The sequence below is a fragment of the Ricinus communis genome, chromosome 5, assembly GCF_019578655.1.
Source record: "Ricinus communis isolate WT05 ecotype wild-type chromosome 5, ASM1957865v1, whole genome shotgun sequence".
Taxonomy (NCBI): domain Eukaryota; kingdom Viridiplantae; phylum Streptophyta; class Magnoliopsida; order Malpighiales; family Euphorbiaceae; genus Ricinus; species Ricinus communis.
The window spans coordinates 44,745-69,457 of record NC_063260.1 but is presented as its reverse complement, the minus strand read 5'-3'; the positions used below and the strand labels follow the sequence as shown (position 1 = coordinate 69,457).

At 32.7% G+C, this 24,713-nt stretch overlaps 3 protein-coding genes, 1 long non-coding RNA gene and 1 pseudogene across 6 annotated transcripts; 3 read left to right on the top strand and 2 right to left on the bottom strand.

Moving 5' to 3' along the window:
* The first annotated feature begins 152 nt into the window (after window positions 1–152).
* Window positions 153–1,909, top strand: LOC8273421. 2 transcript variants are annotated; one of them, XM_048374401.1, is made up of 3 exons: window positions 153–423; window positions 507–640; window positions 1,390–1,909. In XM_048374401.1, the coding sequence occupies exons 1-3, from the start codon at window positions 236–238 to the stop codon at window positions 1,422–1,424; spliced, it is 357 nt and encodes a 118-aa protein (XP_048230358.1). In that variant the 5' UTR covers window positions 153–235; the 3' UTR covers window positions 1,425–1,909. The 2 variants fall into 2 exon arrangements, with proteins under 2 accessions (XP_048230358.1, XP_002521599.1); XM_002521553.4 differs by lacking the exon at window positions 1,390–1,909 and adding an exon at window positions 751–999 and having other exon boundaries at window positions 155–423.
* A 7,357-nt stretch (window positions 1,910–9,266) lies between these two features.
* LOC8273423 (SCARECROW-LIKE protein 7) lies at window positions 9,267–11,759 on the top strand. Its single transcript, XM_002521555.4, has 2 exons — window positions 9,267–9,425; window positions 9,510–11,759. The coding sequence occupies exon 2, from the start codon at window positions 9,539–9,541 to the stop codon at window positions 11,363–11,365; it is 1,827 nt and encodes a 608-aa protein (XP_002521601.1). The 5' UTR covers window positions 9,267–9,425; window positions 9,510–9,538; the 3' UTR covers window positions 11,366–11,759.
* A 2,166-nt stretch (window positions 11,760–13,925) lies between these two features.
* Window positions 13,926–15,371, bottom strand: LOC107261450 (annotated as a pseudogene).
* A 312-nt stretch (window positions 15,372–15,683) lies between these two features.
* Window positions 15,684–19,835, top strand: LOC8273425 (cytochrome P450 90B1). Its single transcript, XM_002521557.4, has 8 exons — window positions 15,684–16,366; window positions 16,463–16,787; window positions 16,888–17,040; window positions 17,122–17,355; window positions 17,451–17,543; window positions 17,646–17,724; window positions 17,820–17,938; window positions 19,288–19,835. Exons 1-8 carry the CDS (start codon window positions 16,164–16,166, stop codon window positions 19,519–19,521), a joined length of 1,440 nt encoding a protein of 479 aa, XP_002521603.1. The 5' UTR covers window positions 15,684–16,163; the 3' UTR covers window positions 19,522–19,835.
* Window positions 19,836–21,217: 1,382 nt separating this feature from the next.
* LOC107261446 lies at window positions 21,218–22,681 on the bottom strand. 2 transcript variants are annotated; one of them, XR_003079432.2, is made up of 2 exons: window positions 22,524–22,681; window positions 21,218–22,133 (listed from the first exon to the last, which is right to left on the bottom strand). It is a non-coding gene; the product is annotated as an uncharacterized LOC107261446 (long non-coding RNA). The 2 variants fall into 2 exon arrangements; XR_003079433.2 differs by having other exon boundaries at window positions 22,529–22,681.
* Window positions 22,682–24,713: the final 2,032 nt, after the last annotated feature.

Genomic DNA, 24,713 nt, shown 5'->3' with positions numbered 1-24,713 from the left:
TGTGGGTGGCAAGTGCCGCATTCTCCGAGTCTCAGTCCGTAGCTGTTGGCCACGTTTATGCCATGCATGCTACGCGGGCAGACATACGAGCTGCCATCTGTAAGAAGGGTTCTTTCGAATCGCACAAAATCACTGAATGCAATGCCTTTACAATTGCTTTCTTTCTCAGACTAGTAGGAGTCAGAAGTTATATATAAAGTAGTTCATCATCCAGAGAGCAGAAGATTTAAAAAGAATGAATCAAGCCATCAGATTGATAAGGACCCAGAACCCATCTGCTGCCTCCATTTTCTCATTCCCTTCGAGTCGGCCAATTAATCAGGGGACATCAGCGGTCGGATTCAGGAAGGTTACAACTTTTTCTAGCAACCCAGATAACAAGCACGACATGGAAAAGGCTCAGAACCCAAATGAGAAAACTGGGTAATTAGTAGCTCTAGTGATTCATTGTTATTGTTATTGCAAAGTCTTTGAAACTGTGCGTTTGGTTGCATGTACGTATGAAGGGATGTGATGTCCCATTCATTTGGGGAAGGATACGCCACAAGGTCTGATGAAGAAGGATTTGGTGGGATTTATGGAGGAAACCAGTCGGTTGTTAAGGAGGAAACTGACAAAGAAATTCATGAGAATCACCCTGGTAACATATGAATCACCATCTCTGCTTGTCTGGAGTTATATATTTATTTATCGATTTGATTGCTCCCATATCTTGGACTTGTTTCATGTGTATTTCTTTTTTCCTTAAAGCTTATGACACGAGCCAAGGAAGTGAAGTGAAGGAGAAGGAAAAAGCACGTCACCAGACCAATGCACACTCTTAGATTTTTCTTTAAAACTCTGTTAGGAGAGTCGAAACATGCAAGTCTTTCTGAGCTTTTTTGTTTGTTTATTCGTCTTGAATGTAAAATTCTTATGAAAAGCAATAAGGACTTTTAAAGAGTGTAACGGTTTGATGAGATGTTAATTTAAGTATATAACTATATTTTTAATTTTTAATCTGTCTACTGATTACATTAATTATTGATTTTATTTATTGCTATAAATAATGTCGATTAATCAGTGAAAGTAGAATAATGATTTAATAATTTAGCCTATCTCCCGAGTTGGGGGTATCATCACCATTCTCTAATCGTGTTCCTTGGAGGCGTGAATGTTCCCTACATTTTAATTTTACCTGATCATGTACTCAACATCTTTGATGCCATATCATATTTCCGGTATTTTCTTTTATTATATTTTTTGGAAAGAATAGGCAAGAAGGATTGTGCCGTTTATTAAATCAAAGAACACAACTTAAAGGACTACAACCCTTGAAGTAAAGGGAAGCTCTACCCCTATAAGTTTGTCAATAATTTGTTAATTTCGTCCTTGCTTCTTATCTTACAGTACAAAAGTATGCTAATTCACCATTTCTCCTGTGAAGAAAAGAAGGCTATTGCTCCTTGATTAGCGAATGAGACGTCATGTATAGGGGAAAGGCATTCGGGCGCCATAGATAAGCATGCTTCTTCCTTGGCATCTTCAAGCAACACCCCTTTAGCACACGCATCAGAAAAGGGCAAGGGGCAATGGTCCCTGTGCCTTGTGCCTGGTATTCCTCTTGAAATGATATGGTAATTCTGGATGGCTTCCTATTCATTATACGTCTTTCACCAGCTGCATGTCACTTGAGTATATCCCTTTACACATCACTATGGCCATCTCTTAAGCCATGCTTTAAGGATTAATGGTTGTACACCCATCTTCAAATAGCATACCCATTACCAGATTCTGCCATTGATTCCTTCAAAAAAATGTATGCAATCTTAATCCTTTGTTCAAAATTCTGAAAATATGATCAAGATTCATAGAATTTTGAAATTGTAAATCCATTTTTTAAAGAGTATTGGCGTTTTTCTGCGAGGAATTCTTTCGCAAGCATCTCAGTTTATTTGAAAATTCACATTTTAGTGTGTAATAAGATACTACTCGAGTTATAATCTTATCCATTCATGAATTATGATCAGTACATCTTAAAATAAAACAAAAATTAGAACCACAGCAGTTCGTTTTGGCTGTTAATGGTATTTGGATGAAAAATGAGATAAAAATTGATGAAGCTGTCTGTTGAAACTTTTTAGCAAAATGGCATTGGTAAGAGTCTGAGTTGGGATATATGAATTGAGCGTGTGGAGGGTGACAGTTTATAGGCGAACCTCCTGCCTCTTTTATCATTCAGTAATTCCCTCTCGACCAGCGTCGAAACAAACATTCAAAGAGATTCAGGATCATTGCGGCCATTTCTCTTGTGATGAATGCTCATTTCTATCGTTCGACAAACATCCGTCTGGCGGATCGGATAAAATGGTGGTTGCATTAACATTTTCAGTCCATCTTTATTGCTTAATCCATTGATTATATATACACCAGCACAAGATTTTATAAAAGTGTATGTTTTTCCAATTCATTGATTTTGGTTAATAATAATAAAAGAAAGCTAAACTGATAGATCCTTTTCCCAAAGAATTATAAACAGATAAATAAAGTTTTTCTAAAGTGAAAAATAAATAGCCCAGTGAGTAGGAGTGTCGTTGAAAAGTAGTCTCATAAAATCACTCATGAGGCCCTTGAATCAAACGAGGCAGACCCAAATATAGACGTTGGAAAGTTGACCACTTCTGCTGGGGGAAACTACATTATTTAATCGGATGGTTTATATAATTAGTTTTTATGGCATATTTCAGTACCTAATTATATTTAACAGCGTTAAGTATAAAGAAAACTGGAATGATAATAGACAAAAAAAGACAAATGAGGTGTAACATTAGAGTTCTGAGATATGGCAAGAACGACTTTGATCAATATAAATGTGGACCGGACGGAGAGCGGCAAAGCCCAGCCCAAATCACATTGCGCTTTTTTCTCTTTTCAGCGTGCGTCAAGAGGAAGACGACCTCCACCGTTGCTTTTCTTTCCCATTGGTCCACGAATAATGCCCCATTAGTATCCTCCTTCGCCCTAGGCATTCGGGACCCACTCACCACCCATCAAATAAAAGAACGGACTCTAATTAGCAAACTTCCTCTGCGCCTCCACTTTCCCCACAAACCATTTTCACATTCCTCTTTCAAGTCTTTACTTTCTTTTAATACCAAAAGTTTCCAATTAGGACTCCCATATTTTTATGAGAATTATGCAATTACAAAAGTTAGGCTTATGTGCTAATGAGCCCTCTATTCTTTACGAATTTATTCTCTTAAGCCCTTCTCTCTTTGGCTAAAATTAGTTTAGATATGGATTTCTTTAAAATTTAATGTCATTCAACAAAAAACTCAACATTTTTCGTTTCTCTCTTTTACCCTTTTCATATTAAAATAAAAGAAGTTAATATTTTATATTTTATATTCATTTAAAACAAATTAGTTACTTTCTAATTATTCCAATCTAATTAAAATAATTAGTCAATTAAATAAAGGATACAAATTCGAACCCTTGAAAATTGCATTCTTCATTCCCATGAAAACTTATTTAAGCATTTCACACTCTTTAAACAACTACACACTTCATCCTTTGAAGAGAATAATGGATAGTTTTCTGAGTCCATAAAATTTGGACATAGAAATAGAATCATTATTAGAACCTTTTGTTCTATTTTCTTAAGATTGAAACTCCTTGTGTAAGAGTTGTGAACTCAATCTATTTTTATTTTTCAATGTATTTATTGAGATTGAGTTAGATTCTCTTGTAATATCATTAAAATTTCTTCATAATAAGATTCAAAGTTGAATCTTAACTAGGTTCTCTTGTAATATCATTAAAATTTTTTCATAATAAGGTTCGAAGTTGAATCTTAACTAGGTTGTTTAAGAAAATTTTATAATTCTTTCTATATATCTTTTTAGATAAGAAATATTAAATTTGAAAGGAAATGAATTTGTTCTACTATAAAAATTTGAGCGCTAACGATAGAAAAATATTTAATTTGAGTATTAACCATCATAATATATTTTAGAAAGTTCTAGCATGAATTTAGAAATGTTTGAATTTCTTTTTGCATTTGGAAAAAGATCATTGATAGATAGTGGAATTTCAAGTAAAAATTGAAGAGCATAAGGAGTTTTCTTGTATCTGGATTTCTATTTCTTACATTCTTTTATTTGTTGATTAATATTTATTTAAAACTTTATTTTGATGAATTGCTTATGTTAATATTATTTTTTATTCAATTTCTTTTAAAGCAAAGTTTGACACTGATAAAATAATACCCAAAATCACTTTGCTTTGCAAAGCGTAGGTTACAGTTATATAGACATTGTCCAACAAAGGATAATTAGTTCGGCGTTACATAATACCGGTGTCATATATATATATATATATATATATATATATATATATATATATATATATATACCATTAAATTTGTTAGATTCAATCACATTCATTGGATAAAAAGTTTACTAATAAAATAATAGAATTTTTAAATGATTATATGCAATATAAATGTAAAATTTAGTAAAATTTATATTTTTTAAAAAAAAAATTAATAACTTAATTTTTATTAAAGATAAAATTAACAATTTAATTTCTATTAAAGGTAAAATCTTTATGCCACCAATATTGAGTAACACCAAATAATGACATGAAAAAGAAAATAAGAGCAAAAGAGCCTTTGGCAGTTGACATGATTAAATGTGTTTGGATTTTGACAGGGCACTGGTACTTATAATCAAATTTCTTTTAATCTTTATTAGCGGATTAGCAATAAAAATATATTAATCTAGTCACAAGAAAAATATAATTTTTTAGCAATTTATTTTTAAATGGAAAGTAAATTTATATTACCAGTAATTTATTAGTAAGTTGGTTTACGAATAAACAATTGGTCAGTAAATCATTGTAATTTATAAGTAATTCTTTTGATATTTTTATGAGTAAGTTTCAGAACTATTTTAGATATAATTTAAGAATAAAAATTGGAAAATAATATATAAATAAAAGTAGAAAGATATGTTTATCTTTAGCTCATGCTGCATTCAGGGCTTCAGGTCGCGAAGTTGGATAGTTGTTGCCATTGAAGAGGCAGGGAACTAAAATAGTAGCTTGGGTTTATCTGAGGAAGTGAGACAATAAGGTCAGGATGCATCTTGGTTTTGTATTTTCTATTTGGAGACTGGTCTTGTTAACAAGAATGATGTGAAAACGCATACCCATTTTTGTATTTTCTATTTGGATACTGTGGTCTTGTTAACAAGAATGATGCGGCTGAAAACACATACTCATTGATCCTAATCACAAATAGTTAATTATTATTTTTTAGCGATCCAATATAAACCCACATTTGTCATTATGAACGATGCATACTTGTTTAGAAGGATCGCTTAAATGAGTTAAAGACTTGCTAAGACATTAAGTCTACGATGCATACTTGTTTAGAAGGATCGCTTAAATGAGTTGAAGATTTGCTAAGACATTAAGTCTTATAATTTATGTGATCGATCAATTTCCATACACACATTCTTATATCATATTTTTTATTTTATGAGTCGTCTTTTTGCTATTTAACTTCTCAACTAATATAATTTTTTAAAAAAATGACGTTCCTAAAATTGTCATTATAAATATTTAAGACATTTTTGAGATAAAATATGAAATTTAACACTTTTAGATTCTAAATATTTAGATATAGTTAGATACTAAATTAGGCATCAAAATGTTTTTCTAAGCACATCACATGAACTTTCTAATTTGTCAATTTCTGCAGGTACTCCAAGAACAATTTGTCCATCGTGTGACTGGAGTTAACTTCACTAATATATTTTTTGTATATTTAATTTATTTTTAAAAAGGAATATTGAAACTATTAAATAAAAAAAATTACAAAAGAAGGGGTTGGTAGGAAGAATGTGATCATATGATATATGGAGCAGGGTTCCATTTGTAAATATTAGGAACATGCTAGGAAAAGAAGTCTGAAGAACCAAGGCTCTAGTATGGTCGCTAGACATATGTATTATCTAATGTTAAAAAAACAGCCTGAAGGGACAGCAGAGGATTATAGAAGTGCTGATTGGAGGAGTCTGTTATTAATATTGCAAGGAGTTGGTTTAAAAGGGGATGTGTGGGGTTATGGCTCCAGGACATAGCTTTCTGTTTTATGTTATGGGTTTGCTACTAATGGTAATCAAACTGCACAGTAAAGTTAAATTGCACAATTGGGGCTCTGCAATTGTGCTTCAAACACAATTCCCATTTGTTTTTAGATTGTCCAGTCTTTTATAGCCATTTCGACAATTGGCAAAGACTCATCTTTTTTTCCAAAATAAAGAACAATAGAATTTCAAATGACCTAAATATATTTTCTCAATTTCTAATATGTAATTAAAGATAAATAAATAGTCTATTTACAAATTTTGAAAAAGAAAAATCTTAAACGAGAATCATGCCGTTGCCTTTTTCTGGCAGGCAATGTCCTTTTCGGCGACTCCAATCCAAACTGCGCAATCTATTTTAGGTGATGAGGGCCATTTGATCTCAGAAATGAGCGGTGAGAATTTTCTTCATATTTTCCTAGACTGATACCGCCGCGCCGTATTTATCGACGAAGGTCCCCGAACATAGCGGGAGGTATATGACTATTATTATTATTACATATAAAGAAGAAAAGATATTTCAGAAAAAATGGGGAAAAAAAAAAAAAAAGGAGAATTGTACACGTAGATGTTAGGGACTTGGCGTTGTCATACCAGGGAAGATGGATCCCACGTCATGCGTTTCTGGCTCTGATTGGACAGACAAATGACTTATAGATGAGCAGACTACTCTCATTTCTCACTTCCCTAACTCACCTCATCTGAACTTAACCAAAATATATATATATATAAATTTTGGACATGGTTTAGAAGGTTTTAACATTAAATATTTTAAATCATACTTTAATGTAAAATTAATTGAAATAACACACATGTAGAAAATAGTAAATATAAACTATTGTCTATTTCTTTTGAAATGTGTAGCGGTAATAGGATATAAACGAATAAATTGCTGGAATGGACGGTGACTAAATTGCTGAATAGTTATTATTATATTATTATTTGAAATATTTTCATAAATATTGATCATTAATTTGTGCGGCGTTATATCAACAGATTTTGATATAAATTAAAAGATATTCCCCTATCAAATCATCACAATTAAATCCCACTGGAAGCCTTTAATTTTATCGCAAACATCGTGATGCTATCACTAATCACATAAAATACACACTTCCACCCAATTCTCAAAAAATAAAATAATTATTTGATTTCTAATAACATTATCTCCAGATTTATAAATAATTAGTTATCCATTATTATTATTATTTTAATTATAAAATTTATTTATAAATATAATTTAATAAATTTTTAATATTTAATATTAATTTATAATATCTTAAAAAATAATAATAAATTAACTATTTTAAATATTTTACTAATTTTAAAAATATTTTTTAATTGCTTCTAATATTATATAAATTAATATTATCAATACAATTGATATTACTATTTTATAGAATTAGTAGTAATTGTCATATAATTAGTGAATATAATATTTTAAAATATTATTTTCTATAATTAATTATTATTTAATTGTAAAAATTTATTTATTAGTTAATATAATATTAAAATATAATTAATATTATATTTTTTAAAATAATCATTATCTAATTAAAAAATTAATTATCATCTAATTAAAAAAATTAATTTATTATTTTTTAGGATTAGAATCAGTATTGAATGAGAAATATAACTTATTAATCAATAAATTAATAAAAAACTATAAAATTACACATAAATTTGAATTTTATGTGTTAAAATAAGTACATATATTAAAATAAAAAATTTATTTGTCAAAAATTAAATAAATATGTCAAATAAATTTTAAATTTTAAAAATTAATAATATATATATATAATTATTATTCTTACATACGTAAAATTGTTCCCATTTTCTACTATAAAAAGAATCCTTATTAATTTAGATTACACAACTATACAAAGAAAGAAAATAATTTAGATTTATATGACTGATAAGGAAAATTTGATCCAGCATTCCATTCTTAGATCTAAACTATTAGGTATTAATCTTTTTATAAAATAGCATATGTTATTATTAATTTTAGATTTTAACAAAAATAAGTATTTTTATAATTAAATAGTTTTAATTTACCAGAGTTTAACCATTTTTATTTCAACCTGTCATTATTATTTTTTAATTTGATAACATGAATTTGTAGCTTAACAACTTATAACTTTATTAGTTAACCATTAAATCACGGTAAAATAATATGATGAAATTCAAATAATAGGATTGTTAAATTCTAAAAATATATTATCAAATATGAGCAATAAAATAATAATAGCTAATTAAAACGAATATAATTGAATACTTGTAATTAAAATTTTTTAGTATGAAAATATATAAATTAATATATTTTTTTTAAATCTAAAATAACCCATACTTAAATTGTCAAATAGTAAAAAAATAGTGTTATACTTATTTTAAAAATAAATTAACCAATAGAATTTGATCGGTTAGTCAAATCCATCAAGCTCAATAACTCTATTTACAATAAGCCTTTTCTTTTGGTAATAGTTAGTAATGTTTATAGAATCTCATAGCCAGTTTATCATAACTATTTAAAATAGCTATAGCTATTAATAAAATTGCTATTTCAAAAATATATTTATAAAAATTATTGGTTATTTAATAAATAGATTTTAAAAATATTCTTATTAGGGTTTTGTGTATATAATTACTTAAAACAAATAAATAAATAATTTAAGGAGATACATATATGTTTATAATCATAAAAATATAGAGGGGCAGCTTTTGGAAAAATATGACTTTTGACCATAGGCAAAAACTATTCACTTGCTTTTGTATTTATAAAGAAAAAAGAAAAAAGAAAAAATATGAAGTAGTGATGGTTGGTCCAAAAGGAGGCACTTACTCTACATCTTGTGACCTTTTCTCCCATTTTGCTTACCAAACATGTTGATTGCTGAGTGCATTCTGTTACCCATTTGTTGAATTTACATAAAAATCAAACAATTTTACGAAGAGAATCTAAAATTGTTGAATGTAATTAGAGGGGAACAGTGTAGGAAGGAGTGAGTTACTGTGGAGTGTTCACAGTAACATCACAAGTTCCCATCATTTCTTGTTTTCGCTAAAATTTGTTTGCTCCTCTTTTTTATTTTTATTTTATAATGAAGAAAGTAAAGTGGGCCTTTCTGTTCATTTTCACTGGACTTTAATCAGCATTTGTTTGTTTGTCCTCTGTATGTATACACTCGACCTTTGCTTCTTTAATAAAAGATCTATACTTGCTCAATTCTCTCTCTCTGCCTCGAGCAAAATCCAAATTGTGACTAGTGATCCCTTCTTTTCTGGGTCTCCACTTGTGTACGCACTCTCACTCTCACTCTCTGTTTCTTGCTAATGGATGTTGTTTTTTTTCTTCTTCTAATCGGGTAATTATACCTGCAGTGAACTTCCCGGCGAGTTTTGGCCGGAGAATGGCATATATGTGTGCAGACAGTGGAAATCTAATGGCAATAGCCCAGCAAGTGATTAAGCAAAAGCAACAGCAAGAGCAACAACAACAACACCACCACCACCACCACAGCAACAGCAGCAACCAGCAGCAGCAACAATTATTAGGCAGTCTCACTTCTTTCCCTCTTAGTCCTTGGCCAGCTACAATGTCTACTAATCCCAATCTGGGTTATAGTGGACTCACTTCTGGTGCTGCTTTCCCTGACCCTTTTCAAGTTCCCGGTGGCGGAGACACAGGGGAGCCCGGATTTCAGTTCCCGCAGATTGATCACCACTCGATTGGATTCAGATTCTCTGAGTTCGACTCGGACGAGTGGATGGATAGTTTGATGGGTGGTGGAGACTCAACGGATAGTTCTAATCTGCCTTCTGCTTGTGACGCGTGGCAAAACCATGCTGATTTTAGTCTCTACGGTCCTGATCCTTTTGCCACTTGTCCAACTCGACTCAGTGTGGGTTGCTCTTCACCGTCCGATCTCAACCGAGTCATTTACACTGAAACCCAGAAAACCCTTGCTAACCCACTTCAAGTCTCGACCTGGTCACCATCTCCGCCGCCGCCTCCTCCTCCTCCACAAACGGTGGTTAAAGACACCAAACCAGCTAATCCTTTACCACTCAAAACCGAAGCTGTTGGTGTCTCTTCTAGTTCGCCGGATATAGAGTCAGCACCAGCGTTAAAAGCGCTATTAGAGTGTGCTCGACTCGCCGAGTCAGAACCTGAAAGAGCAGTGAAATCGCTGATTAAGCTAAGGGAATCAGTATGTGAACATGGAGATCCAACTGAAAGAGTGGCTTTTTACTTCACTGAAGCTTTATACAGCAGGCTTTGTTTACAAGCTGAGAAAAGCTTGGCCATGTTTGAAACAAGCAGTGAAGAAGACTTCACGCTTTCTTACAAAGCCTTAAACGATGCTTGTCCTTATTCTAAGTTTGCTCATTTAACAGCAAATCAAGCAATACTGGAAGCCACGGAGGGAGCAAGCAAGATTCACATAGTGGATTTTGGGATCGTTCAAGGAGTTCAATGGGCTGCTCTTTTGCAAGCTTTGGCTACTCGTTCTGCTGGGAGACCACTTAGTATTCGGATCTCAGGTATACCTGCGCCAGTTCTTGGTAAATCTCCTGCTGCTTCTTTGCTTGCTACTGGTAATAGACTTGGTGATTTTGCGAAGCTTCTCGATTTGAACTTCGAATTTGTGCCTATTCTCACTCCAATCCAGGAGTTGAATGAATCGAATTTCCGGGTTGATCCGGATGAGGTTTTAGCTGTCAATTTCATGCTTCAATTGTATAATTTATTAGATGAGACTTATGGTGCTGTAGAGACTGCTCTAAAGATGGCTAAATCGTTGAATCCTGAGATTGTTACTTTGGGAGAGTATGAAGCGAGCTTGAATCAGATTGGATACGAGAACAGATTCAAGAACGCTTTAAGATACTATTCGGCCGTGTTTGAGTCTCTTGAACCAAACCTAAGCAGAGACTCAACAGAGAGACTACAAGTTGAGAGATTGTTACTGGGTCGAAGAATTGCTGGTGCTGTTGGGCCAGAGGAAGCAGGAACAAGAAGAGAACGCATTGAAGATAAAGAGCAGTGGAGAATTTTAATGGAAAGTTGTGGTTTTGAATCAGTTGCACTTAGCCATTATGCGATGAGCCAGGCCAAGATACTCTTGTGGAACTACAATTACAGTTCTTTGTATTCTCTCGTTGAATCTCAACCTGGGTTTCTTTCTCTAGCGTGGAATGAGGTTCCTCTTCTCACTGTTTCTTCATGGCGTTGATGATGATCATTGATGGGTATTAGTTTCCACCTGGTAATTTTTCTCTGGTGTGGAACAAATTAGTGTCGGATGCTTCTTGAAAATCTTGACCAGATATGAAATCAGCCATGGGGGTAGTTATAGTCATATTTAATTACCATTATTATGATTTTAGAACTGTATTCAAGTGTTAAGCTTTTCTTGGTTCAAATTAATCATCTAGTCTTAGTTTTTGAGTGTCTTTAGTATATGGTGTTCTTCAGTTGCTTTTGTTTTTGGTTCTGAAACATGAGTGAGATAAAATTGTAAAAAAACCAGAACAGGGAAATGAAGTTCCGAGGAGACAGCAAAGGGTTTCTTTCCCTCTAGTGCTTGTAACTCTGTACATAAATTTGAATGTTTTATTTTTCTTTTATCAATTTCTCAGCTTAAACTTCACAGCATTATAACTGCAATATAAAAATTGAGATTGGTCCATGGCTGCAGGCTGAACAACTTTACCAGTGACATCACAATTTATTTCTTTATTACTTCTTAGACTTGTCTGTCTCTGACTTGCTGGTAGAAATGGTAAAACAAGACCGCTGGAAGCAGTAAAAGGTGTCAAAATCTGGCAGGTTCTGGAAATGGGTACTTGATATAGACCCTGTGGCAGTAAGCTATAGAAATCTGTGATTACTGTTAATGAGCATCTGAGAACAGATAAATGGTATTGTGATGCATGGCTGTTTGTTTTGCGTAAATAATCTAATAGATAGATAGGTCTTAATTCATAATCTTGCTCGAGTTTGTTTATCTTGTAGGCTTTCCATTTTGCTTTGCCAACGAAGCTATCATTGTCCTTAAATCTCCAAATTGGAAAGGACTTGAGGGACTTGTACATGCCAGGCCAGACCTTCTCTGCCAATTATATAAAATCTCAGACGCTCTCTTAAATTAATGGCTGTCCTTTTCATGCAGCAATAGCAACTCTTTCCCTCGTCTCTTAACACAGGGTGATATTATCTCTGGAGTGACAGTGACATAGAAAAAAGAAAAAACAGTTCTTTCTCAGCAGTCTTACAATCAAATGGGCCAGGCAGCCATGACAATGTAGGCATAATAGTGTGCGAGTGATGGTGGCCATTCAGGCGGTTCTTTAGTTGAAAATATATAATAATTTCTGCCAAAGCCTGTATATTTTTATTAGATCATATCATAGAACAGGAGACCCATTGGCATTGATCAAAGTGTTTTTGCTAAGCCATCTGTTGCCCAGCATTGGTACTCGTTTCTTTAAGGACTCATTATTCAGTGTTTACCTTAATTTGGCCATACCATTTTTTCACTCATTCCATGTAAACCTCAGATTCCTTACTCTCAACCTCTCATTCCATTTGGCCCAACCCAACTTATATATCTCTACACATTCTATCTATCCATGCCTCTTAACATTATATAAAAATAATATTTTTATTTATTTATTTCTTCCATTCTAAAACAAGATTCTAAAATTCCAATAAAGCATTAATTACGTATATAACAAAATCTTTTTCCCTTATTTATTATGTAAAAAGTAAAAATAATAGAGAAGAGGAAGTAAATTATATGTATTTTGAGTACTTTAATAAAATTATATTTTATTCATACTAAATTATTCCACTGTGATCAAGCCCATTTAGTATATTTCTCAATTCTCATGCAATTACGTTAAATAATAATTATATTATATTTTTTTATTTATACTAAAAGGGGGTTTAGTTAAAAAAAAATATGTACAGCTAATAGACTATTTTTTATTAAATCATTATATTAAAATATTTGGTAATAGCTTAATAATCAATAATTGATATATGATTTAATCTCAATCGGTTACATATTGTACTGGCTTTATTATAAATTTTTTTATCAATCGACAGCCGATCTAATTTTTATTTATTTATTTAAATAATATTATTCTTATTAAACTTATTATAATAATTTACTTTAAATTGATCTCATATAATTAATTCGTATAATTTAATTAAATAATAATTATATTTAAATTATACTTAATAGTTAAATAATTATGATATTTATAATTATGATATTTGAAATTAGAGATTTTTTATCAATAAAATTTAAATTTAAATTTCTACTTTCAGAATAATTTTTATAAATACTTTTAACAATAATATAAATCAGTTAAACAAAATTTAACTGTAATATTTTTAATTATTATAAGTTATTTTTGTCAATTTGTATCATTAGAGATAGTATAATAAAATAAATATATTTAATGATCGTTTAACATACTAACCGTTAATAAAATTTTACTAAACGGCTAAATTTATTAGCACCAATTACCGGATGTATTAATCAACTAACAATTAAGTTTAAATGACGGATATATGTGTGTGTATAATGAGATATTTTAGTAAAACCTGTCTTATGACTAAGGGTACAGCTTCCTAGTTTATGGCTTTTCAGTTTGCTAATTGTTTGTTTAAGTTTCCTTTAGAATAATTCTAGTTTAAATTTGTTTTATCAAATTAGATTTCATTATTTTAATTTAATTTAAAATATAAAAGAATATATTTATGCTAATATGTATATAAAGATTTTTATGTCTCCGCCTATGCCTATGTATCAAATCCACTCGTATTACCGTATGCATAACTCCAGCGTACATTCTAATTAACCAACCTTTCTCTTCTATCTATTCGCACCATCACAAAGATACAGCCATCACCAGCAACCTTCTTCTTAGCTTCACATCCACCTTCATTTCAAACGTTTCTCCATCTTCTCTTCTCTCCATATCAGTTTCAAATGTGACAAGAATCCAGCAGAACCACCATACCAAATTGACCGGCATCCTCAAATGTATTCACTGTGCTAGATAATGCCCCTGCAGTCACTGCCAAGATCCATTGCCTGCAAACACATATCCAGCTGCTGCAGCGCCAGTGAGCCGTGGACCTCAGATGGCTAAAATATTGTTTATCTTCAATGCCGAGTTTCCTATAATCTTCCCTATCTTTTTCCCTTCATCTCCATTTCGAGGTCTTTACTCCATTTGCTTGTGCTTCTTCTTTGGAAGCCTTTTGTCCACCAAACAGCAGGCTCAAACCTTTCAGGAACCCTTCTCAATCATTTTTCCTAGCATAGCAAGAGCCAAATCCTTGTCTATTGCATCATTTACATCCATCTCAGTAGGATCATGAAGAGCAGATGTAGTTTGTATCTTGTTATATAGAGCTGTTTAAACAATCTTGTGGCATTACATCTGCGAGCTGTGACGGCTGAGTTTTGTCCACTGTAACTAACATCGCAGTAGCTGCAGTGAACAAAAGAGTTGATGATAGCTTCAAAGCCAAAAGAGGAACACCTGCACCACCAGTTGCTGCAACCCCAGCCACGGTCGTAGTAGTGAGAGTAATCATATTGATGGAGTTCAAAAGAAGCTTATTCCAAATTATCACGTTGCTCACCGATGTTTCTGTGCATCTCTACTCTATCAGCAACAGCCTCTAAGATGGCATAAAGCTTGGCTGTTTCCTTAAAAGTCGTGGCAGAATTGATGAAAGGTTCATCTCTAATTGTTGAGATGGTGATATCTTTTCTATTTGACTGCTGTTTGTAAATGCATCTTTTAAAATCAGCTCCTGAACAATGTTTCTTGACGGTGCTTTGGAACTAGGAAAGGAATTTTTGGAAGTTTAGGAACAGACATGGAATCATTCATTCTTTGTGAAGAAACCATTGTAGAAGAAGAAGACCTGAAGTTTATAAGGAAGCCATGGAAATGGTGTATATTAACTAATTTGTGAATTTTCTTTAGTTATCTTTCTTGGTTTTTCTTTCTTTAGATCTGTAGACAGGAAAAGTAGAAGCTGATAATGGAGGTTGGAGAGGTACAATCAATGGGGTCATATAGACGGTGAATCATGGATTGTCTCATCCAGTGACTATGCTCTTATTTTCAATTTTCATAACCTTAACTGATATCATCTTTTAAAGGAAAAATGTCCTCTTCTTTTTTGAATAACTGGGAGATTCTTACATAAAATTATTTGCTAAAGAAATTAATGTAGTTTGTATTTATTATTAAATTTAATAAAAAAATTTATTTAAATTTAGAGCATTCGCCACAGCAATCAAAAAAATAATAAATATTATAAGTATTTTATATTTTGACAATTAATAATTGATATGTATTTTATTATTTAAAATTAATAAATATATATAAATAATTTATTAGTTTGATATAAAAATAGAAATATATGTTAAATTTAGGTAAAAAGAATTTAAAATATTTCTAGAATGGAGTTTTACATTTTTTAATTCTACCACTATATCTTAATATTAATCTCAATTTTAATTATTCATAAAATTTTGAAGTTAATTAATGAAATAGTACAATTCACAGATTTTAAAGGTCATAATATTTTATTTTGAGACTACTTGTGCTTTACTAACAAGTCCAGGGGACAAATTGGCAATTAAACCAATGGACCGAATGTCAGTTCAAAAGAAAAAAAAGAAAAGAAAAAAGAAAGTACTGAATTTGGAAAATAAAGTAAAAAGGAACCAAAAAAAAGAAGTAAAAGGGCATACATACATACAGAAAGCCGAAATCATCGCTACTTTCCGCTGAAGTTGAAAGACAAAAGAGATGCTTATAAAAGCAGCCTATTGGCTTCATCAAAACCACCTGCATAAATGGTCTTTACAACCCTTCTCAATTCTGGACAACTTCCAGAAGGCAGATACTCTCCCTGATTTCTATTTTGCTCACTGCAACAGCAAAGCAGATACTAGAGAGATTCATTAGAGATTAGAGAGGCAGTCAGGCTCCATGTCTGACTCAGAGCTTATTCCTTTTATTCTTCCTTCAATCTTATCTCTAATTTTAGTCTTCATTCTCATATACAGAAAGCAAGCAAGATTCAATCTTCCACCAGGCAACATGGGCTGGCCCTTTCTTGGAGAAACTATTGGCTACTTGAAGCCTTACTGTGCCACTACAATTGGCGAATTCATGGAACAACACATCTCAAGGTAAACTGAATGCTACCCACCAACCACAAAGAATCAAATCCAAGAAACAGATTTCTTTTCTCGCTACTAATGGTCCATTAATACTATAATCTACAGGTATGGGAAGATATACAAGTCTAATTTATTTGGGGAGCCAACGATTGTCTCTGCAGATCCTGGACTAAACAAGTTCATACTACAGAATGAAGGGAGGTTATTTGAATGCAGCTATCCGAGAAGCATAGGTGGAATTCTTGGAAAATGGTCTATGCTTGTTCTAGTTGGAGACATGCATAGAGACATGAGGACTATATCTCTCAATTTTTTAAGCCATGCAAGGCTCAGGACTCATCTATTGAGAGAGGTAGAGAAGCATACCTTGCTTGTTCTCGACTCTTGGAGTGACAACTCTACATTTTCAGCTCAACATGAGGCGAAGAAGGTAATTCCTTGAAACTTACAGTTTAAGTTATTACCAAGCTTCTAGCAATTTCAAAGAAAAATTACTTGACCTTATCAACTATAAACAATGATTGCTGTAGTTCACCTTCAATTTGATGGCGAAACATATAATGAGCATGGATCCTGGAAAGCCAGAGACTGAACAGCTAAAGAAAGAGTATGTTACTTTTATGAAAGGAGTTGTTTCTGCTCCTCTGAATTTTCCTGGAACTGCATACAGAAAGGCTTTGCAGGTGATTCTACTTAGCAACGTTATGTGAACATAAAGGAACCCTATTTTTGTTCTAACCCGGGAGTACGACTCTGTATGGCAGTCTCGATCGAGCATCTTAAAGTTCATAGAGAGGAAAATGGAGGAAAGAGTAGGAAAAATGGAGGAAGAAGAGGATCTTCTTGGATGGGTATTGAAGCATTCTAATCTGTCTAGGGAGCAAATTCTGGATTTAGTACTCAGTTTGCTGTTTGCTGGCCATGAAACTTCCTCGGTATCCATAGCTTTAGCTATGTATTTCTTGCAAGGTTGTCCCAGGGCTACTCAGCAGTTGAGGGTATGATAGATACTTGTAGTTTTAGGCTTTGATTAGATACTTTATAATGTATTTTTATTTTTCATGTTGTCTTGTGCTTTTACATATGTATGTAGGAAGAACACATGGCAATTGCAAGAGCAAAGAATGAATCAAGCCGGAGCGAATTGAACTGGGAAGATTACAAGAAAATGGAATTTACTCAATGCGTAAGCTTTATTTGATCATGTTTTTCCTTTTTGGCGATAATGTTTTATATGGTAAGACAGAGAAATCATTAAATTTTGTTTTGTTGTGGGCATGTAATAAAGGTTATTAGTGAGACACTTAGACTTGGAAACGTGGTGAGATTTCTTCACAGAAAGGCTGTGGAAAATGTTCGATATAAAGGTGAGAGTGGCTGTGGTAACCATCAAATTATTTAAAAGGAAGGCGAAGAGTGGGAGTGGGATTGATATGATTGAATTTGTGTTGTGAAATGAAAGGGTATGACATTCCACGTGGATGGAAAGTGCTCCCAGTGATTGCAGCCGTGCATTTGGATTCTAGTCTGTTTGACCAGCCTCAACTATTCAATCCATGGAGATGGCTGCACCACCACTCGGTACAATCTTTTTCTTTTCTTTAACACTGCTGTAAAGGTCTCATAGTTTCATTACTCGCTCCACTCAGTTCACCTGTCTTAGTTCCAAATGCCCACTCAGGCTTCACTTTAAGATTCACTTCACTCCTTACTGTTTACAAATAGTGATATTAATTTCCATGTAAGATTACTAATTATCAACTCAAATAGGAGTAACCAGCTAATTCACCAAAATAATGATCTAGACCCTTCATAAAATATAATCTTTATTTTTTTTAATTGGAAAAGATATTTGGAGATAAGATTTAAATACAAATAAAATAAAAGGAAATCAGAGGATAAGGCCAGGTTGCAACTGAGAGATCAGACGGATGAAGTGTCATCATCATTCAAAGCTTCAACAGGATGTTTTGTTTATCTTTTATGGTCCCACTCACTCTCTCCCTGCGTGTGGGGAACTCTGGGGGTCGTTTTCATTATGATTATACATGTGGATGTGGGGTTCTCACGTGCACGTACCAGAAAAATAAAATAAATTATTGTTTTTCTTTCTCATTTTATTATAAAAAATTTATTATTTAACTCTCGAGTAATGAACGAAATCATGCATCTGAGGTACGTCATTCGTCATCAACAACAATGATATTTATTTATTTATTAATAAGACTATAATATACGATCAGCTCCACGTCTCGTTGTTTGTCTGGGTTAGCTGCTACTCTTTTAATTATAGATATTTTTTATTAATTAAAAACTTGATAAAATATACATAGAGATAAAGTTGAATTAATTAGTATTATGTGAAAAGTAGCAATAGCCCCAACGGCAAACTGGCCATTGGGAAATCACCACCATAGAACTTCAAGGACAAGGAAAATGGTCCTTTTAGTTGACTTGGCATCCCATCCTCGGGATGGGATGGAAGGATGTCCCATCCACTGTCCTTTCTTCCATTCAAAAGTTCAATTTTGAGTGAAACCCCATTTGGCCGTTTCCCCCCTCCAAATTATTGTTGTATTCTTTTTTCGGTTTCTGTTAAAGATTAGGTAAAAGAGCAATCTAACTCAGCCTGAAGTAGTTGGTATATGTCAGATTCATACTTTAATGACGCTTGTCGCCATGCATTTTTGACGTTGAACTTGTCGTCTACTGGTGGTATCAAATTCTTATTACATGATTAACCACCGTCAGTCAGATTCTTACTGTTGATATGATAATCTTAATTATATTACGATGATATGAGTTTAGAATTCTGATGTTTAAGAAATCCACTGCTCCGATGAAATAGTGTTCTATATTAGAAATTGTAATTTTAGCACTACATAACAAAAAAAGAAAAGAAAAAAACTGGTGTTGTTTGTCTGTTGCAGAATAGGGGAGGTTGTGGAAATTACTTCATGCCGTTTGGTGGAGGACCGCGGGTATGCGCCGGATCGGAGTTGGCAAAATTAGAGATGGCAATATTCATCCACCATTTGGTTCTGAATTTCAGCTGGGAGTTGGCCGATAATGATCAAGCTTTTGCTTTCCCCTTTGTCGACTTTCCTAAAGGCTTACCCATAACTATAAGAGCCAACCACCAAAAGAAACAAGAAACTTCATAAAACATCTGCCTCTTGTGCATGCACTGCATATTTGGTATATACATACATACATACATACATACACAATTGCATTCTCCATCCGCCTACTCTATAACTTCTTATTTTATTTTTAAAACACAGAAATTCCAAGTACACAAATACTAGCACCCAGAGCCTTTATCTCTTTCTTCCTCCTTTAGTCGGTACTGTAAATTTTATTTTATTTTCTTAATATTGTGGGGTTTCTCTTTTCCCTAAGAAGAAATCATTTATATACACTGGATATTAGTTTGCATATTTCTCCAGATACTATTATTTTGGAAAAGTTTTTCAAATATGTTTTAACTTTAAATATGTATCTCTCTTGTGATAGATCAATATATGTTCTTTATGAAAGATATTATTTTATTATAATCTTGTGCGCTTTTGGTGATGCGACGTTCGTAAAATATGATAATTTTGATTCCAGCGAAATACTATCTTTTACAAATAAATAAAAATATATACGTTGATTTATCAATGATTTAAAGAATGCATTCTTAAAAGTAAAAGATTCGTGGTGATTGAATTTTTCTCAAAATATAGTATAAATACTGTTAAATAAGAGAAGTCACATCAATAGAATCTTACGACCTTTTACTAAATATTATATTTATAGAAATTTAATTATAGTAAAATACAACATGATTTGAAATTACATATCTATATTTTATTAGAAGGTTGTTTTATAAATAAGATGTATTTATATTTACATAAATTGATGATAAGAATTTAACCTGTTATTCTTTAAATGAAAAATGATTATTGAATTAATAATCATATAAATTAATTAAGTCATAAAAGTAGAGTTATCAGTCAAAAGATTAGTTGAAGTGGGAGTCAAATGAACCTAAATACCATTTATATATGATCGTAAAAAGAAAAATAAAGAGAAGAAGTAGAAAAGACAAAGAGAGAGTCTTCCTTATGCTTATAGTAATGAGAAATGTTGATGGTCACTGGGAAAATTGATGTAGACTTTTCCTTTGTGATGTCACTATTTCTTCTTGTCTAATGCCAATGTCAGGGGTATAATTTGTCTATGGATTTAACAACACATCTTCAAAGATTAAACCCATGGCTCTATCTTAATTTTATTCTATTTCTTTTGTCTTTATAGAATAATTTTATAAAAATTAAGGGTGGGTTGAACTGTGTCTAAATTCTAGATCTTGGCAGTCACTCACTGCGGGCAATTAAAAGGCTGTTTTGTCGTATAGTATATAAAATTGTTTGGTTTTCCCATAGGCTTGTTTGGTCCTATGCATATTTTTTGTCTGTCTCTGTCCATTCCGCAGGCGGTTCACCTTTACTTTCCTTTTCCACTCACCACAAACTATTCTCCATTTTTATACACCTAAATAAAGTTATGTAGTTTCTACTATTATACTTAATACTCGCATAATTTTATTACATAGACCAATGCGATTCTGTTGAAGCACTGACATGGCAGCAAACATCATCGGGGTTAATGTTTTATTATTAATGTCAGTGCCACGTCAATTTTAATACTTTAAACTTTGATTTACCACAGCATATCTTAATTTCTCAAAAATTTATGTCACATTACTAAACACTGTCAAATTAAGCCACAAAAACATGAGAATCTATTCAGAGAAATAGTTTTAATATTTTAACTGTAACTTAATATTTAAATAATAAATAAATTACAATAAGATAATAATAATGAACACGATTATATACTATAAGAGAAATAAACAAATCTGACTTAACTATTTTTATAAAATAAAATACCTAGCCATTCAAGAAACAAACAAACCACCTCTGTACCTTCACGGTCATCTTCACCTGGTAGCTGTCCAATAAATTACATTAGGGCAAGTATTGAAATTATTAGCATTTTCCACTTGGACATTCTGTGATTCAAGCAGTCAGCAGCATCTTCGATATAGGGGACTTTTTGCTAAAACTAAATCACTTCTTTCACAACACACAACACTTCCCATGTGTCATTACAACGGCTACCAACTCGGTAACCAAGAAAAATTAAACACAGTATACACAAACTCTGTCGTTGCTCCCATGGCATAACCATCAATTTTTCATTGGGGCTCAGAATTTTGGTCAACAAAATAGTTTAACAAGATGTAGCTAGAAACTGGAAACTAAAAGAAGGGACAACAATGATCTGTACCGCATGTAGACAAAGTATGGTATGGTTTTGGATAAAGGAATCAGAATAATCATGAGTATGCATGGCACGGTTTCACTTGAAGGACCCCAATAGAAAAATATCAGAGTCGTCAGACGAGAGTTATAAAGTATCCATATAGGGGAATTATTCCTGCTCAAATACAAGCCAAGGGAAGGGGGTGGCCCTGCATTCATTCTCTAGACAAATGAGGAGACATACTCATGAATTAGGAGCAATCATCCTCGGCTTTTCCCATTTTATTCTCCTACTTTCCTCTTCCACAACTCATCACAACTGGTGTCTCAGATCCATAACTAAGGAAACAGAATAAAACAGCTGCCTGGCAGACCATTTACCATGAACAAGGAGAGACCCAACTGCGTAGCACTTGTCAAATCTGCCAATTGTGCTCCTTGCATTTCATCTGGTTTTCTTTCATCTAGGTAAGAAGACAGCAAAGATATTTGAGAACACAATATTATGTCACCAGTAGTTTAACGAATAGCAGTATAAAAATGTCAGCACCGTAGATATGTGATGGAAAATTTCCGAACAGCTTTGCATGGTAAGTATTGATGAATTCGGAAATTGATACATTTTAGACAAATTAAGATTTCTTGATATATCTGAGCAAATAAAATACGAATAGCAGAACAGAAATCCAACATATGCACATGTATTTGACACCAAAATCAAACTTTGGCAGCTAATGCCTACATCTAACTTTTATTCTTGTGGTGTTCCCATACGGAAAGCAGTTTTGGGAAAGTTCTCAAGGCTTCTGGGTATTTGTTATGAAGAGAGGATAAAAGGAAAGAAAGCATCGTACCATACCATCTATCTCAGAGAATAGGGACCCATATTGGTTGACCAAGGGTGAAGTTCCATGCTTCAGAATTTTTCTAGTACAGGCAACAGGAGTCAAATGTGAATTGAAGTATCATCATAAACTCTATAGCTGAAGTAGTCTATTGCCATGGCAAGTTCACATCGACAAAGGTAATAGCAGTCTTCTTTCCCTCTTCTGGTTCAGTGCCTGCCTAGAGCTTCTCAAGCGTATGGGAAGAAAAATCCCAAGGCAGATTATGAGAAAAGAGAGCCAAAATTGGCTGAAGTACAGCATCATATAGGACGATATGACAAGCACGCTAAACACTGAGGCCCAAAAGATAGCCAGAGCAACATCAGCCCTGAAGAAAATTAATAGAAAATTTTACGTGTAATACATATTATACAATGAAAAAGATGCATTCCTGTCCTAAATTGTAGCAGAAAAGTTTGACTGATGAAAGGCTATAGCATACTGATAATAAGCCAGGCATGCAAAATAAGAGAAAATAGGGCAGGTATCATAATTTCTGTATAGAAACACAGAAGTGGATTTTACAGGTTTGTTCTTAGAATGATGAGGAACAAAAAGCTACAAAATATCATAAACAGAACTAGCATAACTGTCTTATAAAGAAGAAAAGCAACTAGCGTAACAAAAAGAAAACTACATTCTCTGTTTTAGCCAAATTAAGTTGCTCCATGCACTCACAAGCCAGAGTTGATGAATATTTAATATATCAGATCTAAAAATGCTCGATATTTTAATAATGCAAGAGGGAAAATGTCTTTTAAGAACCATATTATCATCCATCTCAATGTATAAAAAAAAGATGATATACAGACCTTAAAAAATAAGGAAAACTGAGGCCATGTTCAGTAGTAGAGAACTTAAACGATTTTCTGGATAAAACTGGAAAATGGCCCTTTTAATGTTTAAATGGACATTTTACTAATATGAAAAAGCATAAATGAGTTTCCATAAATTTCAAAATCACAGCTTAATTAGAAAACAACATTCAAGTAGTTTTCACAATTTTACTGTGATAAAAAGTGAGTTCTTGATGCAGGACAGCTTGAAAGGTTGATTATGTATGCAAAATTTTGGGTATCATGAAATGCGATTTTAAAAGTACCTTGACAATGAAATAGCAGATGCACTGTTTGCAGAAGGGGAAAAAAGAACAAACAAAAGGTTCTAAGCATCATAGAAAGATTCTTTGGCATCATACCCAAACTTCTCTTTGGGGGTCGCATCTAGTATTGAATTACATCCCGCAATTCAAAGTAGCATCTAAGACTTTTATTAATCACTTCAAAATGAAAGGAAAATATCAAATCATGGAGGTTCAAACACCAAAGTTCCTAAATACTTAAGCCATTGGAATCCCAATAATCCCTGGTAGAAATGAACTCACTAACGTTGAAAATTCGATTATTAGTGCATGCTCCTTGACTTGTTGGTAGTGTGTAGCCATGAAAAACACTTGAAATATTTCCTGCAAACCTATTCTTACATTTGTTTGGAATAACAAGGTCCATCACTTAAGGTCCAACTAGAAATGGCACAAATTAAGCATTAACATGCATCAGTATCTTGAACAATATAGTCAATGGCCGATGTCTCTTCTATTTTCTTTATTCCATTCTGGACTACGCCTATCGTCAATTCACAATTTCCATTAAAAGTTCAAGCAATTGAATATTTTCTTTAACTAAGCTATTAGTCAACTCCATAGGAATCAGAATAGTTTTTATCTTCGAAAAGACAGATCCAACGAGTAAAAGTTAGAACTCATAGCAATTCCTAAGTGCTCGATTGATTAGATTAAAATCTATAATACATCTATTAGAACAAGTCACAAATTTGTCTATTTATAGATCTTTTAACTACATTATCAACATGTAATTTTCTCATTCATTTCCTATTGAGTGCAGCAATTGTTTAGATATTTCTCATGTTTTGAGGTCTTTGGTTGCTGGTTTTTAAATTTCCACCTTCTATCATTAGATAGTAACTAATCAAAACTTTAGTGAAAACAACTGGAGAAAACTGGGTCCTAAACAGAGACTGTATGAGAAAAAAAATTATAAATATTATAAACAATTGTGCAAATTTTAAACAGTTAAGAGAGAAAGTTTACCAGGAAGTAATAAGGGGTTTAGGGGAGAATACAATGAGAGCAGAACA